The 15,413-nt window shown below is 36.0% G+C and overlaps 1 protein-coding gene across 21 annotated transcripts in view; it reads right to left on the reverse strand.

The window, feature by feature from the left end:
* The window catches only part of plxna2 (plexin A2), a 775,091-nt gene that overhangs the window by 221,095 nt on the left and 538,583 nt on the right, over positions 1-15,413 (reverse strand). For all 21 annotated transcript variants that reach the window (XM_087307494.1, XM_087307492.1, XM_087307488.1 and 18 more), the window contains one exon: positions 7,498-7,632. In XM_087307494.1, coding sequence (XP_087163620.1) covers positions 7,498-7,632 — 135 coding nt within the window. The remainder of the gene's footprint in view (positions 1-7,497; positions 7,633-15,413) is intronic.

The following is a 15,413-nucleotide window of genomic DNA, read 5'->3' on the forward strand; positions in this document are numbered from 1 at the left end:
TTCATATTTAATACTGTACATTTTAGTCGAGATGTGTAAATCTTTGACTTTCCATTCAAGACGTCATATTGTTTATTATCAATCTTTATACGTTTCCCTTTTAAAACTATAAAATCTACTGTTAAATTCAATAAAAAAATGTATTACTGGTATTGAAGTGTCTTCTTTTATAATTACTGATATTCAGCTGTGGTGAGGAAGACGGTAAAATCGCTGTAATTCATTAACATGCACTGTTTTAAAACTTTTAAAACTTGTAAAACTCATTCTTGACCACATTTGATGACGATCACAGCGAACTCAACAGATTTTTTAATCCACGTTGCTTTGTGCACGTCCTGTCTTGTTGATATGATTATACACGTTACTGCAGAGACATGTTAATATGGGGCTGTCAAACAATTTTTATTGCTGTTTTTAATCCAGTGGGTTGGAAAACCTCACTCCCACGTCATGTTGTGGTGGGCCTCAAAATAGGAGGGGATTTGGATTTTAATGTCAGGAAAATAAATTAAAAAAGACTTATTGTCTTTATATCACCCCAGTATCACTGTGGACAAACTACACCTACACACAGTTCTGTCCAAACAGCTCCCAAAACACGATTTTCATCATAAGTGCCTTTCAATATTTAACATTCGGAGACAAAATTGATGCAACTCCGTTCTCCTAACAAATAACTAACACATATCGATTACATAAAGTTTATTAGTTCAATTATGTAAAAAATGTATAATCCAAATGGATGGGTGCTAATTTTATATACGATCAGAATACACAAATCTTATGTGTTAGGCTTAAATATATATATATTTTTTGAGTATATATAAAGTCAATAGCTAACTGTGTAAAGCTTTACCCAGATACAAAGTTACTAACGAGGATCTACAGAAGATGTAATGATATCTATGCACCTCACTGGGGTTTTAAAAAATATACTTTAAACACCCACTGGCACAATTTAGGTTTGCCAGAGAGCCAAAAAGCAAAAACTGTTTGCATTCAGCTGAAATGTAACACCGAGATGAGATATTTTTGAACCCGTCTTTGACACACATTTTGCAAACGCGCATGACATCGCTAAATCTCTTTCAACGACTCCCTTTTTTTGTTTCCCTCGCTAGCCGCTCTCTCCAGCGTCTCTGTAAAGCTGTTATCAGCCGAAACAGCTCTGACCTTTCGTAGCTGTTAGCCTCTGGCTCTCTTCCCCAGCCAAACAGCCAAAGCACTTTATCACAGGACTATGAATTACCAGAGAAAGGACACCGTCTCACCGCCCGCGTGATCTAAGACCGCTCTGAACGCTCTTTCTTTCAAGCCCTCAGAGACATTCGGTAAACACGGCTGACATAACCTGTATTTTTTTTTTGGACTGCTCTGGTTGTGGACACGTCCTGTCTTAAGCTCATTTGTCTTTTAGTTTTTAACTAAACAGTTTTGTAACAACAGATTATTGAAGCGAAAGTTCACCCAAAAAACAAACATTCCCTTTTCACTTAAACTTTTTATGATTTTTTCCCTCTGTTGTATACAAAACAAGATATTCTGAAGAATGTCAGAAAAAAACAGCCAAATAATGAACAAAAAATAAAACCAAAAATTTATTTTTCTGTATTCTACAGTACATTTTCATTTGTGTTCAACAGAATAAAGAAACTCAGACAGGTTTGGAACAAGTATAAGATGAGTAAAATATGACAGTATATTAATTTTGGCTGACCTACCCCTTTAACTTTGTATATGTCCATTTACTACACTAAAAAATATTGGGTTATTAAAAAATATATATTTCCGAAATGAATCCTCACTGTAGTTAACAAGTTTATTATGAGAATAAAGCTTATTAACAAGTTTAAAATTATTTATAATGAAGCAAACATAAAGGCAGCAATATCAAAGCTTCAAAAATATCAAATTTATTTCTAAAAAGGCTATCACTGATGTTTGATGAAGAGCTGAAACGTCACGCAATATGTGATAGCCTTTTAGTAAATAAATTTGATACGTTTGGAGCCTCTTTTTTTTCTTTGGCCGAGCACCCATGATTTATGATTTATGAAGAAATTTGAATGCTTCGCTTTCCTATTTGATTAAACTGAATGAGAAGTTCTAAAACAATCGCAAACGCAAATGCACTTCCGCAATTGCAGAATTAGGTCAAAAGTATGGAAGTATGCGATTTATAATAGTGTATAAAGTATCAAAAAGACATTACAGTACCATTTGACAGCATCATTGTTCCTCTTTTTTTCTGTGGAGGACAGCATGACTACAGTATGCAGTGGCTCTACTTCTCTAGTAAACAAATATACACAATCCCCATACAACACATCCCCATAGTTTAACTGCTCTGGTTGTGGACGAGTCCTGTCTAGAGCTCATTTGTCTTTCAGTATCAGCGTGTTGCTCAATCCAATAACTACGAACCATTAACATGGTATATTTCTATAGACGCTGACTTGTATGTGTATTTCTCTGCGAAGCAATCTGGGTGAAATATACTTGGGTGTGAGTGAAGCACGGCTATGCATTTGGAATGAGCTGTATTTATGCGAGTCTTTGAAAAAACGCAAAATATACGACATCATAGAAAAGAATTATAGATGGCGAATTGGAAAAGCGCTAGTTGGAAGCGTTTGTGGGTGAAGATGTGTGTGTGTGTGTGTGTGTGTGTGTGTGTGTGTGTGTGTGTGTGTGTGTGTGGCTGTGCATAAAGCAAGATTACATGCTGGTTTGAGCAGCTTTTGAATGCTAACTGCGTATCTATCTCTGCTTGGGTTGTCTGATGCATGTATGGAAATGTGTCATTTGCATATGCGGGCTGATGTATTCGTCTGTATTGACTCTTTACACACAGATGCACTCGCTAATGGGAAATGACTATGGATATTATAACCCCCGGTTAGCCCTATGTATGACTTCAGAATAATTAGAGGGGAATAATATATGGCAGAAATTGTATCATTCATTTCAAGATTGACTGAGTTATGACAAAGTGTATAATATCATAAGAAATGCACTCAGGAATCTACAGATTTTTTTTGTATGATTTAAGTTCAGATACAATTTCTAGTTTTTACTGGTAATTTAAATCAAATTACAATATTTTCTATATGATTTTATAAAAAAAAGATAGTTTCACCCATCTCCTAAATGAAACTTTCCAAAATATATAAAAAACAAATTTTGCCTGAGAAAATTATTAAAATTACTAAAAGATTTATTATTGAGTAAATATTCAATATTGTTTATAAATTAATTAATTCATTCATTCATTTTCTTGTCGGCTTAGTCCCTTTATTATCCGAGGTCGCCACAGTGGAATGAACCGCCAACTTATCCAGCAAGTTTTTACGCAGCGGATGTCCTTCCAGCTGCAACCCATCTCTAGGAAACATCCACACACATTCACACACACCAACATAAACTACGGACAATTTAGCCTACCCAATTCACCTATAGGACATGTCTTTGGACTGTGGGGGAAACCGGAGCACCAGGTGGAAACCCACGCGAAGGCAGGGAGAACATGCTAACTCCACACAGAAACGCCAACTGAGCCGAGGTTCGAACCAGCGACTCAGCGACCTTCTTGCTGTGAGGCGACAGCACTACCTACTGCGCCACTGCCTCGCCCTTGTTTATAAATTATTTTCAGTATATTTTATCAATGTTTTCTAAGTTTTTACATAAGAAAATAAGATACTAAATGGAATCAATTGCTAAAATAAAACCCTTTAGTTAGTAAATGTCTGTACAAATATTATACATATAAATATTGTGTATTATATCCCTAATATTATCAGTCTATGATCAGTGTTGTAGTTGTATGAATTATAATTATCAAAAGTATAATTTTTATATCAATTATTGTAGTATTTAAATAAATTGGAAAGTCAATTAAAAACAATAACATTGCATTATTATAGTACATATACAATAGTACAAAACAAACATTGTATATATACTACCTGACAAATGTCATGTAGCCTATCCAAATTTTAGGAACAACAAATAATAACTTGACTTCAAGTTAATAATTTGGTATCAGAAGTGGTTTATATGAAAGGCAAAGGCCTCTAGATTACGCTTTTTTTACAAAAATAAAGTCTGATCATGCCTTGATTTTTAAATATTTATTTAGGACAGTAAGGTCTGACTTTGCTTAGACAAAAGTCTTGTCACTTAACAGAAATAATGTACAGTATAGAATAATAAAGTCATGGTGCAGCGGGAAGATAATTAATATTGCGTATGACTCCCATGAGCTTAGAGGACTGCATCCATACATCTCTGCAATCACTTAACTTATTAATAAAATCATCTGGCAACGAAAGTGTTCTTGCAGGACTCCCAGAGTTTATTAAGACTCTTTGGGTTCATCTTCAATACTTCCCCCTTCATGACATGGTCAATAATGTTCATGTTTGGTGACTGGTTTGGCCAATTCTGGAGCACCATCACCCTGTTTGATTTTTATTATGCCTTTTAACATACATATTATTTATACATTATTTTATTCATTCATTTTTTAATTAATCTTTATTTTGGATTAGTCACTTCATTAATCAGGGTATGCCACAGTGAAATGAACCACCAACCTATCCAGCACATGTTTTATGCTGTGGATGCCCTTCCATCCGTCACCCAACACTGAGAAACACCCAAACGCACTCTTTTACACACATACACAACGGCTAATTCAGCCCATTCAATAATATTATATGCATATAAAACAAGTATTCTAACATTTTATCAACCTGGTCAATCATTCAGTAACACAGTATATATTAAATTGTCATTCTATCATGTAACAGAATCAATGTGCCTGTATTTTTTTTTACAGTGTATTTCATTATGAAAGACATAAAGACATTATTACAGACATTAGGAATGGCATATACCTGTAACCAGTCATTCCAGCTCCATTTCATTAGTAAACATACAGGACTAATATTACACACCCTCATGCAGCCACAACAACTATGCTAATTCAGCCATTTTGGCTCTATTTACACTTAACATCCAATACATAAACACAGTGAGCTCCACTCCACCATGACGGCTCTGTTTCCTCCTAGTGTAAGAGATTGTGCTGAAAGATGAACGCTAATCCTGCTTGTCTGTGAAGTGTGAAGTGTGTTGTACCTATAACCCCAACAAGTGAACGTCTCACACTCGCATCCCCAATATTAACACTATTCCGAGAAGATATGAAGAGAAACACCTCGGAGAGCAATCAAGCTGAGCGTCAGACTGAAAGAGCCTCTCAATGCGGCCGTTTAATAAGCTGTAATATTGAATTAATCACCTGAAACACTTAAAACAGGACAAAAGAGGCTGAAGAAATGATGGGATGTGCTGATGGCTCTTTAACGAGGGGATTGGTTTGGATTAATGTGTGTGAAAGAAAAATCTACTGAAATTCAGCTAACGCACACACTTAAAGCTATCAAAGAACGGTTTCATAGCTCAATGAAAAGTGGCTACACTGCTTAACAATATGTTTTCTACAAGTGATTATTCGCAGGCAGTTTAACTGACAGGCAATCTAGTCAACCATAACATTGAATTCTCCGGCATCTTGTTTTTCAAGTAAACAGCACAGATTAACCAGGTGTAGTAAAGTAACATATGTAACTTACCAAAACAATTGTGAATGTGCTCAAACACTGCTTTTCTTTGAGGTTTTTGTCTTGTTTTTAGTCCAAATATAAAAAATAAAAAATAAAAATCGAGAAATATTGTTTAGACAAGTAAACAATATTGTTTTGTTTTTGGAAATAATGTCAATATAAAGTGAGATTTTTATTAAAACAAGAAAAATAATATGATTTAAAAGCAGATGCTGAATATATCCATTGTATGTTGCAGATATTTATGTCTGCTGCTGTCTAAAATCAGTATGTCATTTTTCAAGAAATTATTCACTATCTTTCTGGGGAGGGCACAAATTGATACGGCCATGGCTGATACCAAAAGCTTGAAAGAAAAAAGAGAAGGTGGGGGTGGGATTTACAAAGTGTCAATTCTTTGATAGAAGAGGGATTTTAAAAGTGTATCATGCAAAAGATCCCCAAATATAATGATCCCCATTCACAAAAATAAATAAATAAATAAATGAATGAATAAATAAATAAAAAATGAATTGATTAATAAAAAACAAACAGCAGTTGAGTGCATGAAGTAAAAAGGAAAGGGGAAAAGCACGTATTTGAGTCTATATTTCCTCTATAATTTTTTTTGTAACCAGGTTTGGGTGACGTACACAAAAATAAAATAAAATAAAATAAAATAAAATAAAATAAAATAAAATAAAATAAAATAAAATAAAATAAAATAAAATAAAATAAAATAAAAATGAAATGAAAAACAAAATAAATGAAACAAAAAGAAAATAAAATAAAACAAAAAGAAAATAAAATGAAATGAAAAAAAAAATAAAACAAAATAAAATAAAATAAAATAAAATAAATAAAATAAAATAAAATAAAATAAAATAAAATAAAAATGAAAATGAAAATGAAAATGAAAAAATAAAATAAAATAAAATAAAATAAAAATAAAATGACTTTAAATTAAAATAACTGCATTGAGTGGATGAGTAAAGAAGAAAGAGAGAAAGCACAGACTTTCTGGCTCTGTATCTTCTCTGTTAAATTTATGTAACCAGGTTTGGGTGAAGCAGATGCCCAGGACTCAATCCACAAAGTTGATAAAATACTGTGAGCACTTTTGCATCCCTCAGGACGGCAGCAGGACGAGTGCATATACATTGTGCTGACTCAACAAGTCTCCTTCTTTTTCTCCTCATTTTTCTCTCCTCTGACCCAGCGGTCCTGCATGTACCCATCTGATGTGAACCTGTCAGCCCACTGTGCATTAAAGCACCTCTCTCATTACCGCCCTGTCCCTCCTGCCCCGCCTGAACCATCCCACTATCCACACGACACCCCAGAGGGGATATCAGCCCTCCAGAACACATGCTAAAAAAAACCTGGGGATGTAAGAGAGCGGCCTGCTCATCCATCTCTTTTCTCCTTCTCTTCTCCTTTAGAGAATGGCTAACTCTTCTATTCTTTTATTTTGTACTATGAATGTGCCATATTGCAAGATATTATGTCACTATATAATACAATATCTCAATCAAAATATAACATCATGACCAACCTCGTTCACTCTGAGGCAAAAAAGCATGTTTTCTATAATCTGGTAATATAGTATAGTGATCTAAAATGCCTCCCACCGCCCACCTCCCCAAGGGAAGTGTAGTGTGTATTGATATAATATGAGCTCAGTCTCTCTCTCTCTCTCTGTTCATTATGCTGTCAGGGGAGGGTGACCTTGTCCTCTCTCCATCTCTCCTCCTTCAGCTGTCCCTCCATCACTCTACTCTCTCCTCATTCCTCTCTTTCATTAGCACGCGATGTCATGTTCCCTCCGTCCTACAGCTGTTATGGATGGAAGAAAGGAGAATATACATGTATATATTCATACCTGTCTCTCCGACATGACGTAGATGTAGCTGTTGTCCAGGGAAAAGGCCATGTCTCTGAGAATCGAGTTTCCATCTTTGATGACAGAAAGAGTTTCATACTGGACGCCGCCTTGAGGAGGACCATCAACCCGAATCTGAGACACAGAGAAGACAACAGTCATGAGCAGAAATTCATTCACCCAAAAATCATTTATCACGGCAATACGATGAATATAAGGAAAATGAATTGTACATATGCACACTTACTATACAATCATTTTCTTTTTCTAGCAGTTTATATATATGCATACAGTATACTTTCATATTACACAATAATTTAATATACAAAATCCGTCTTGAGTTGGTCGGGTGTATTTGTGGGAATGGTCAAAAACACATTGTATGTAAGTTATCAACTTTATTTTATGTTAAAAATCGTTAGAATATTAGGATAAATTATCTTGAAAAAGTATTTTTTATTTAAACGTAAATCACATGGAAACTTAATTTTAGATTAGTAATATGCATTGCTAAGAACTTAATGTGTGCATGTGTATATATATATATATATATATATATATATATATTAGGGATGTAACGGTATTGTAAATACCGTCATACCGTAATATAAATTTTTTTCGATATTACCGTAGTCGCATGACTCGGTAAAACTATAGGTCTTCTGAGAAAATTTGCTCAGGCGAATGAAGCGAACGGGAGGTACCGGAAACTACAATTCCCATCAGCCCAGGCTTGGCCATCATGCCTTGCGGTCTGTTGTCGCTACAGATCCAGTAATGCGGAAATGGAGTGTGCTGCTAGAAGCGGGGATGAAAAAGAGCTGGAAAACCCTAAAGCGGGTGTTGTCGCCGCGCGCGTACTGAATAGTGGTGTTGTCGCGCGAGTTCTTATCAGCTGTGTTGTCGCGCGCATACTGAATAGCGGTGTTGTCGCGCGAGTTCTTATCAGCTGTGTTGTCGCGCGCGTACTGTGAAACGGGGACAGAGGGTATGTCGCGTCGCGGGGGCTCTTTTGATCATTTTTGAAGGAAACTTTCTATCCAAGACTAAAAAGGGCATGTGCACTGCACAGGTTGAGCACTGTGTGTGCACGTGCCTACAAGTTGGGGAATACGACTAATCAGTCATGGGGACTGCAGAAACAGTTCAGATTGATGCAGACATGAGATCTCTATCTCACTCATGGTTTGTCCTCTCAAGTGGGGGAAAGACAATGCACAACGTTCCCCATTGCTAACAACCTGGGCCAAGTCATATCTCTCTTGTCCCAGAAACCTCAGTCCCAAATGAGAGGGTTTTTTTCTGTTGCAGGGGACATTGTAAATACCCAGAGATACCAGCTTTTACCAGATTATATTTATATGATAATTTTCCTTTAAACCCATCTCTATCTAAGTGAGTGAGTGATTAAATGTTGAATGTGATGAGTTTTCAACACTACTAAATTGAAACTTAATTTTTTTACATGGTTTAATATTTTTTTGTTATTAAAATTGAAGTTCCTGTTTCAAAGCTTACAGATAGAGGACTAATTTGTATGTCATTGACACTTTTGGCACTTTTTTGGAGTATTTTCATAAGTTTTGTTTTTTCCTGTAAATGATTCAATAAATACCGTATCGTGACATTCATACCGAGGTATTACCGTACCGTGAAATTCTGATACCGTTACATCCCTAATATATATATATATATATATATATATATATATATATATATATATATATATATATATATATATATATATATATATATATATATATAATTTTTTTTTGATGATTATGTTATGTACACTGAAAATTAGTTTTAAAGCAGTAATTCATTCAATTAAAAATGTATCTTTCATTTCATTTTAATACTGTTTGTTTTATTTTTCAAGTAAAATATTTTAAGTTCATAATATAGGTAAATAAAAATGTTTTTGATTAAAAGGTGATCTAAGAAAAATTGGTTTTGACCAATGTAAAATTTTTTGGTTATTCACATAGGCCCGTGCATGTGTATTAAACTAAAGCTCAATATGCTTTGTACTTTAATGGACATACAAAATATTGTTTAAGGCAAATTATTTGTTTTTCCTTGGCTCAAGTGATCAAATTTAGATGTGAAACCATTACCTATTTTTTTTTTATTGGATGAATGAACATTTTATGGAAATGTTTGATTTGACTAAAGCTTTATCTTTTTGTTTAGTACAAAAAGAGAATTTGAATTAATTGTCATGGTCAGAAGCAGCTTTACCAAACATAATAGATAGCACAGACAAAAAAAAATACTAACAATGTAATTTGGAAACAACTTCCCTGAATTAAACACAAACACTTATGATCAGTTCATGAGATCAGCCAGATCAATGAGAACCGATTGAGTTATTAAATGTGATTATCGAAGCATCCCTAGTTTAAGGCAAATGATTTATTTTGCATTGAATCAAGTGAGAAAATGTATACTATATATTTTTTTTTGGATGAATGAAAGCTTTTTTCCAGTGTATATACTTAGATTATTACATGTATATATAAACAAAATAAATAAACATAACCACCATAAAAAAATACATTTTTATAATTATAAAACTATATTTCCGATAGATGAAAATAAAACACACTGTAAAAAATCATACGACAAAAAAATTATGACAACAAATGTTTTTATGTTATTTTAACTTATTTTAATAAGTTAATCAAGTTTTAATATACGATTTAAAACCTAACACTTTTTGCCAGCTTGACTAATGTAAGTTGAGATGACTAGAACATTTCATTTGGTTCAACTAAACAATTTAAGGCTGTAAGAATTTTTTACAGTGAAGATAAAATACATTTACCACCAATTAGCTGGCTAAACAGGTTTTGATCAGGTCAAAGGTTGTCTCAGAGCTATAAATCCAGCTGCACTATTAATTGACGTCACAGGTTTCACGCTAGACTGTCTCCTCCCACTGTATAGAGTGTGACTGGGGTCAGTCCAGGGTCATGTGTCTGTCTAGCAGAGCTTCACAATAGAGCAGACAACTCTGAACAAACACCAATGACACTGAGACTGAAGGAACACAGCGAAGACAATTCAGTGAAACTAAAGATGGACAATTACGATTACTGTCAAATCTGTACTGAAACATGAACAAGCTGTTTCCCAACACGACTCTGACCCAGAGCACAAGTCAGGAGGAAATAAAAAATCATGTCCACGCTATGCAAAGTCCCTGTTTAAGCATTAGTCCACTCCAGCAAATGTAAAAACCATCTGCGAACGGCAGCCTCCCAATCCACTAAACTGACATTTACAGCATACTGACGTCCTGCTGTAGCGGTAAATGTGTTCATACATAAAACATGTCAAGACCCGCCTCCTCGTGCTCGGCCGAGCGTGACCCTGATATGACCTGGCGAGCACCACAGGGACCTTATGTCACGGAGAACTGTGTGCCCAGTAGTCCGCGGAGGGCACTTTCAAGAGCATACTTCATTTGCAGGCAGGAAGTGGCTCTGGCATTCTGCTCGTAGAGGTAAATGTTGTGTTCACTGGCCCTACAGGGGGATATAAAGCAATCAGACGTGGATACCAGAACAGGTTATGTGGATGTAACTGAGAGGCGCACACAGCTTTAAAGGGCATGAATGCCTTGATAAGCAGGGAATGGGCACAGTTAGATACTGTGTACCAGGGGCATTCAAACGTGGCTCTCCAATAGCAGAACTGGACAACCACTGCTGTGTATGCAGCTTGAATACATTCTTACATCGCTGTTTAACATAGATATATACACTAGATATCGCATAGGGACCCTGAGCATGCGTCAATAGCGCCGCCACATTGGTACAGTGCTCCCAAAAATAAAATTATCATTAATTTTAATTTTAAGAAAAGTAAAATTATAATTTTCGTAATTAGAAAAAAAAAATTACATACTAACATCCAGGAAAACTCCCGATCATAGATATATGTGTATATCTCTGGCTTTGGATGGCCACAGTCCTCTCTGGTACCCTGGTCCCGCATTCATTTCAAAGGAGCGCTACCCTTTAGCAAGATGGCGGCGTGAGAACAACCATGAGAACAACCCAGGCTCATTCTGAAAATATACTGCTATATTTGTTTCTGGAGAGCGCTAAATACGTCCCAGGGGATATGTTTTTTGCAGTTTTTGTTTTCGTGAATCCACCAGAGGCCGCTGTTGACTGACTGACCAATCGACTGACCCACCCTACTTCCCTGAACCCAACCAATAGTGTTTTCAATAGCACCAATTAACCTGCACACCCACTTACCTAAACCCAATCGACAGTTCGTCTGATTGTTAGCACATTTTCATATTTTACCACATTATCACTCTGTTATTTACTTATTTATTTTATTTGTTGATTTGTGTTTTTGTCTGACCCACTTTTTGGAAGCGTTCTTAGCTGGACTCGAACCCCATTGTCATGGTCTACTTCTCTCTGTGTCTCAAGTCTGCTGACGTACATGGTGAGCTACTGGACAAGTAGCAGTGGGAAAGCCATTTATAACAAGATCAGCTGGTAAGCGCACAAAGAAATGACGTCAAGTGACATTTTGCTGTCAGCTTCAACCCTGACAGCAAAACAAGAACACTCCCTCCATCCTCTATCCATCTCACAGTGCATCCTGGTGCCATCACTTCCACAAATAAATGTACATTACTGTCCAAAAGATGTAAAAGAAAATAGGACTAATGACCAGTGGTGTGATTCCACTAGGTGGCAAAGTGGGTAGGGCTGTTGCCTCACAGCAAGAAGGTTGCCGGTTTGAGCCTCGGCTGGGTCAGTTGGCATTTCTGTGTGGAGTTTGTATGTTCTCCCCGTGTTGGCATGGGTTTCTTCCAAGTGCCCTGGTTTCCTCCCACAAGCCCAAAGACATGTGGTATAGGTGAATTGGGTAAGCTAAAATTGTCTGTAGTTAATGTGTGTGAATGTGAATGTATGGGTGGCTTGCAGCTGGAAGGGCATCTGCCGTGTAAAATATATGCTGGATAAGTTGGCGGTTCATTCTGCTGTGGCGACCCCTAATTAATAAAAGGACTAAGTCGAAAAGAAAATATCTGAATGAATGAATGAATAAATGAATGAATGAATGAATGAATGATTCCACTACACATTTAATTCCATTTATACAATCAAAATAGGAAAAACGTACCGTAACACTATTTTAAGTACATAGCACAACCATACGGTACCAAAAGGTGGGAGCTAGACTTGCTACCGAATACAACTGGTTATGCAACAAACCAGGGAAATGACAACACAGGAAGTGCCATTTTAAATACACAGCCAAAAATATGACACCACAATAATACAATGACTGCACACAGCAAAAAAAAAAAAAAAGCTCAAACAAAGTTTGTCTCTTCTTGTGACAGAAAGTCACATGCCAATAAGCAAGAACAAGATCTGCTGTACAGTATGTCCTCCATTGTTGTTTACATGGTCGTTCTCATGTCACATACAAAAGTGTGAAACGTGCAAGGTGAGCTGATATTTGTGCATTCTTGCTGTTCGAAATGATGAAATGACTAACTAAAGTGCACAATATGAATACGCCCTGTGTGGCTATGTTCTTCAAGCAAGAATGACGTTGATCGCAAACTTCTACTGTCTAAGATCCAGGTGCTTTTTATATAGCAATAGAAATCTGATTGAACTGCAAATATGCAGCCCACAGGCAGCAGAGTGTGATGAACTGTTGTGACACCTTCTTGTGGCTTCCATCAGACAAGACAGAATTTGATGCCACCATACATCGATAAGCCTTGGGGGCCCTACATCCTTTTGCCAGTTTGTAATTTGTCCCTCTTCTAACTGTTGATTGGGAGTTATCTATAATCATTGAGATATACTTAAGCCATAACTATTGTCCCTTGTTAACTTTTTAATCCATTTTCATCTGTTTCCCTTCAAGTATTTGTAAAATGAATGCATATCTGTCCCTGCAACTCCAGACAACAATCATATATTTTCTCATTTTCCTGACCACTGATGTCATTCACCTTTCTTGAGCCTCTTCTGTCATGATTGTTATTTTTCTCTCTGTGTAAGCTCTGTCTTCTTCTTACAAGTTTTTGTTCATTACTTTTTCATTATAGGCACTTTCTGTTTCTCACTCTCTCTCTCCCTCAGTCCCGTATGTACATTATAGATGGCTGCCGTCCCTTTGGCTCCAGTGTAAGTGCAGCTGTCTTTCTCATTGAGAGATGCTCCGACAGCAGAGCCCACGCAAAACTACAGCCCACAATCACACAGCATTCACTGCGCCCAATGTGTGCGCCTTCATCCATTCTAAATAAGGATGAGAATGTTATATATGTTCTTGGAATCTGATATTCTCGTCAATATGATATCTGACAACTAACGTCCCAACGACATCAACAATTAAACATAAGTGGCTTTTTTTCTTTCTTTTTTTTTTTTTTTTACAAAAGATTCATACCAAAGCAGCACCAATACAAACTTGTTTAAAAGAGGTTCCTAATGTTTTATACTCTTGTCCTTTTCCGTTCCAAAACTATGTTCGATTTATGCTGCAGTTCGCTGCCCTTTAAAAAATATAGTTTGTGTAAAGGCAAACTGAGCAATCGGAGACACTGAAAGACCGGTTAAAATGAGCTGCTCATATGAAAAGACCAGATAACATATTTATTTAAAATACGATGTAGTTTTTGCCAGGAACCAATTAAGCAGGAACCAATTAAGATTAGCCAATTAGCCAACCAATTAGATTCCGGATACACTTGGCTAGAAAAACTAAAACCAAATGTTTTGTAGTAATTATTTACTTTCTCTTAAATCATATAATTTCATAAGACTTGGATTTTAACAAATTAACTTAGATTATAATGATTAAAAAATAAAAAAACAAGCCTACAATATGACATTTTATTGTTAGTGAATCAGTCGAGAGGCATCATTTTACCAGCTTGCCCTGACAGCACATTTGCGCAACATTGAAAGCAGCAGGAATGAAGCAGGAGCTCATTATTTGAGCAGACTTGCTTTTAAGGTGAGCAAATGTGATTCATGCATAGTTTACTGGTTCATCAATGGAATATCCACAAAGCAGAATATTGAGCTATTTTGAACGTTGACCACTATCACACTCTGCTGCTCTTGCATTTTCGTCGACCCAGCAACAAACCTGTCTTTGCATGTTCCATTGAAATGAATGAGTTTCAGGATAACCTTTTCTTCTGCATATAATACAGGGTGTTTTCCCCAGCAGGTACACAATGTCATAATTAATATTAGGTTTGATTTAGGTTGTGACATAAGATGACCAAAATTCAATGTCTAGCGTCTAAGGACCACTTTATATTGATGTCCAATAATGACGTCAATTGACGTTGATATTTGCTTGATTTTTAGGTAATGTGGAAACTGAACAAAATCCAACATTAAGCCAACATCTTAAAACAACGTCATATTGAAGTCAAATACTGACATTTATTCATCAAGTATAGCAACCAAAATCTATCATCTGATAGATGTCATAGTGATAATGTTCACACAACATCAACCTGTAACATCATTGTTTTGGCTTTTTCAAGCCAACATACTGTTATGCTACTTAAACGTATTATTCCTTTTTCTGAGCCAAAAAAATCCCAACTCCTTCTCCTAGGGCTTTAAAGCTATGACCACCAAACTTCGACCAGATCTTTAGACTAGTCTGACTCAAGTTACTATATCTTTTCAAACTGATCTGGCTTAGAGTTTTCCAGAAACTCTGCAAAATACCATTGACTTAACATTGAACCAAACTTTGACGCATAATAACTTTACAAGAAATTCTTAGAAACATGTGATCTTCCACAATTGAAGAGGCTGCCAAGCTATGTAAATCTACAAATTAAACTTGGGTGTAAGTTGTACCCCTGGGGAGCAAGAGTACGCCAAATTTGC

Source organism: Danio rerio, chromosome 23 (genome assembly GCF_052040795.2).
Source record: "Danio rerio strain M-AB ecotype USA chromosome 23, GRCz13ab, whole genome shotgun sequence".
Taxonomy (NCBI): Eukaryota; Metazoa; Chordata; class Actinopteri; order Cypriniformes; family Danionidae; genus Danio; species Danio rerio.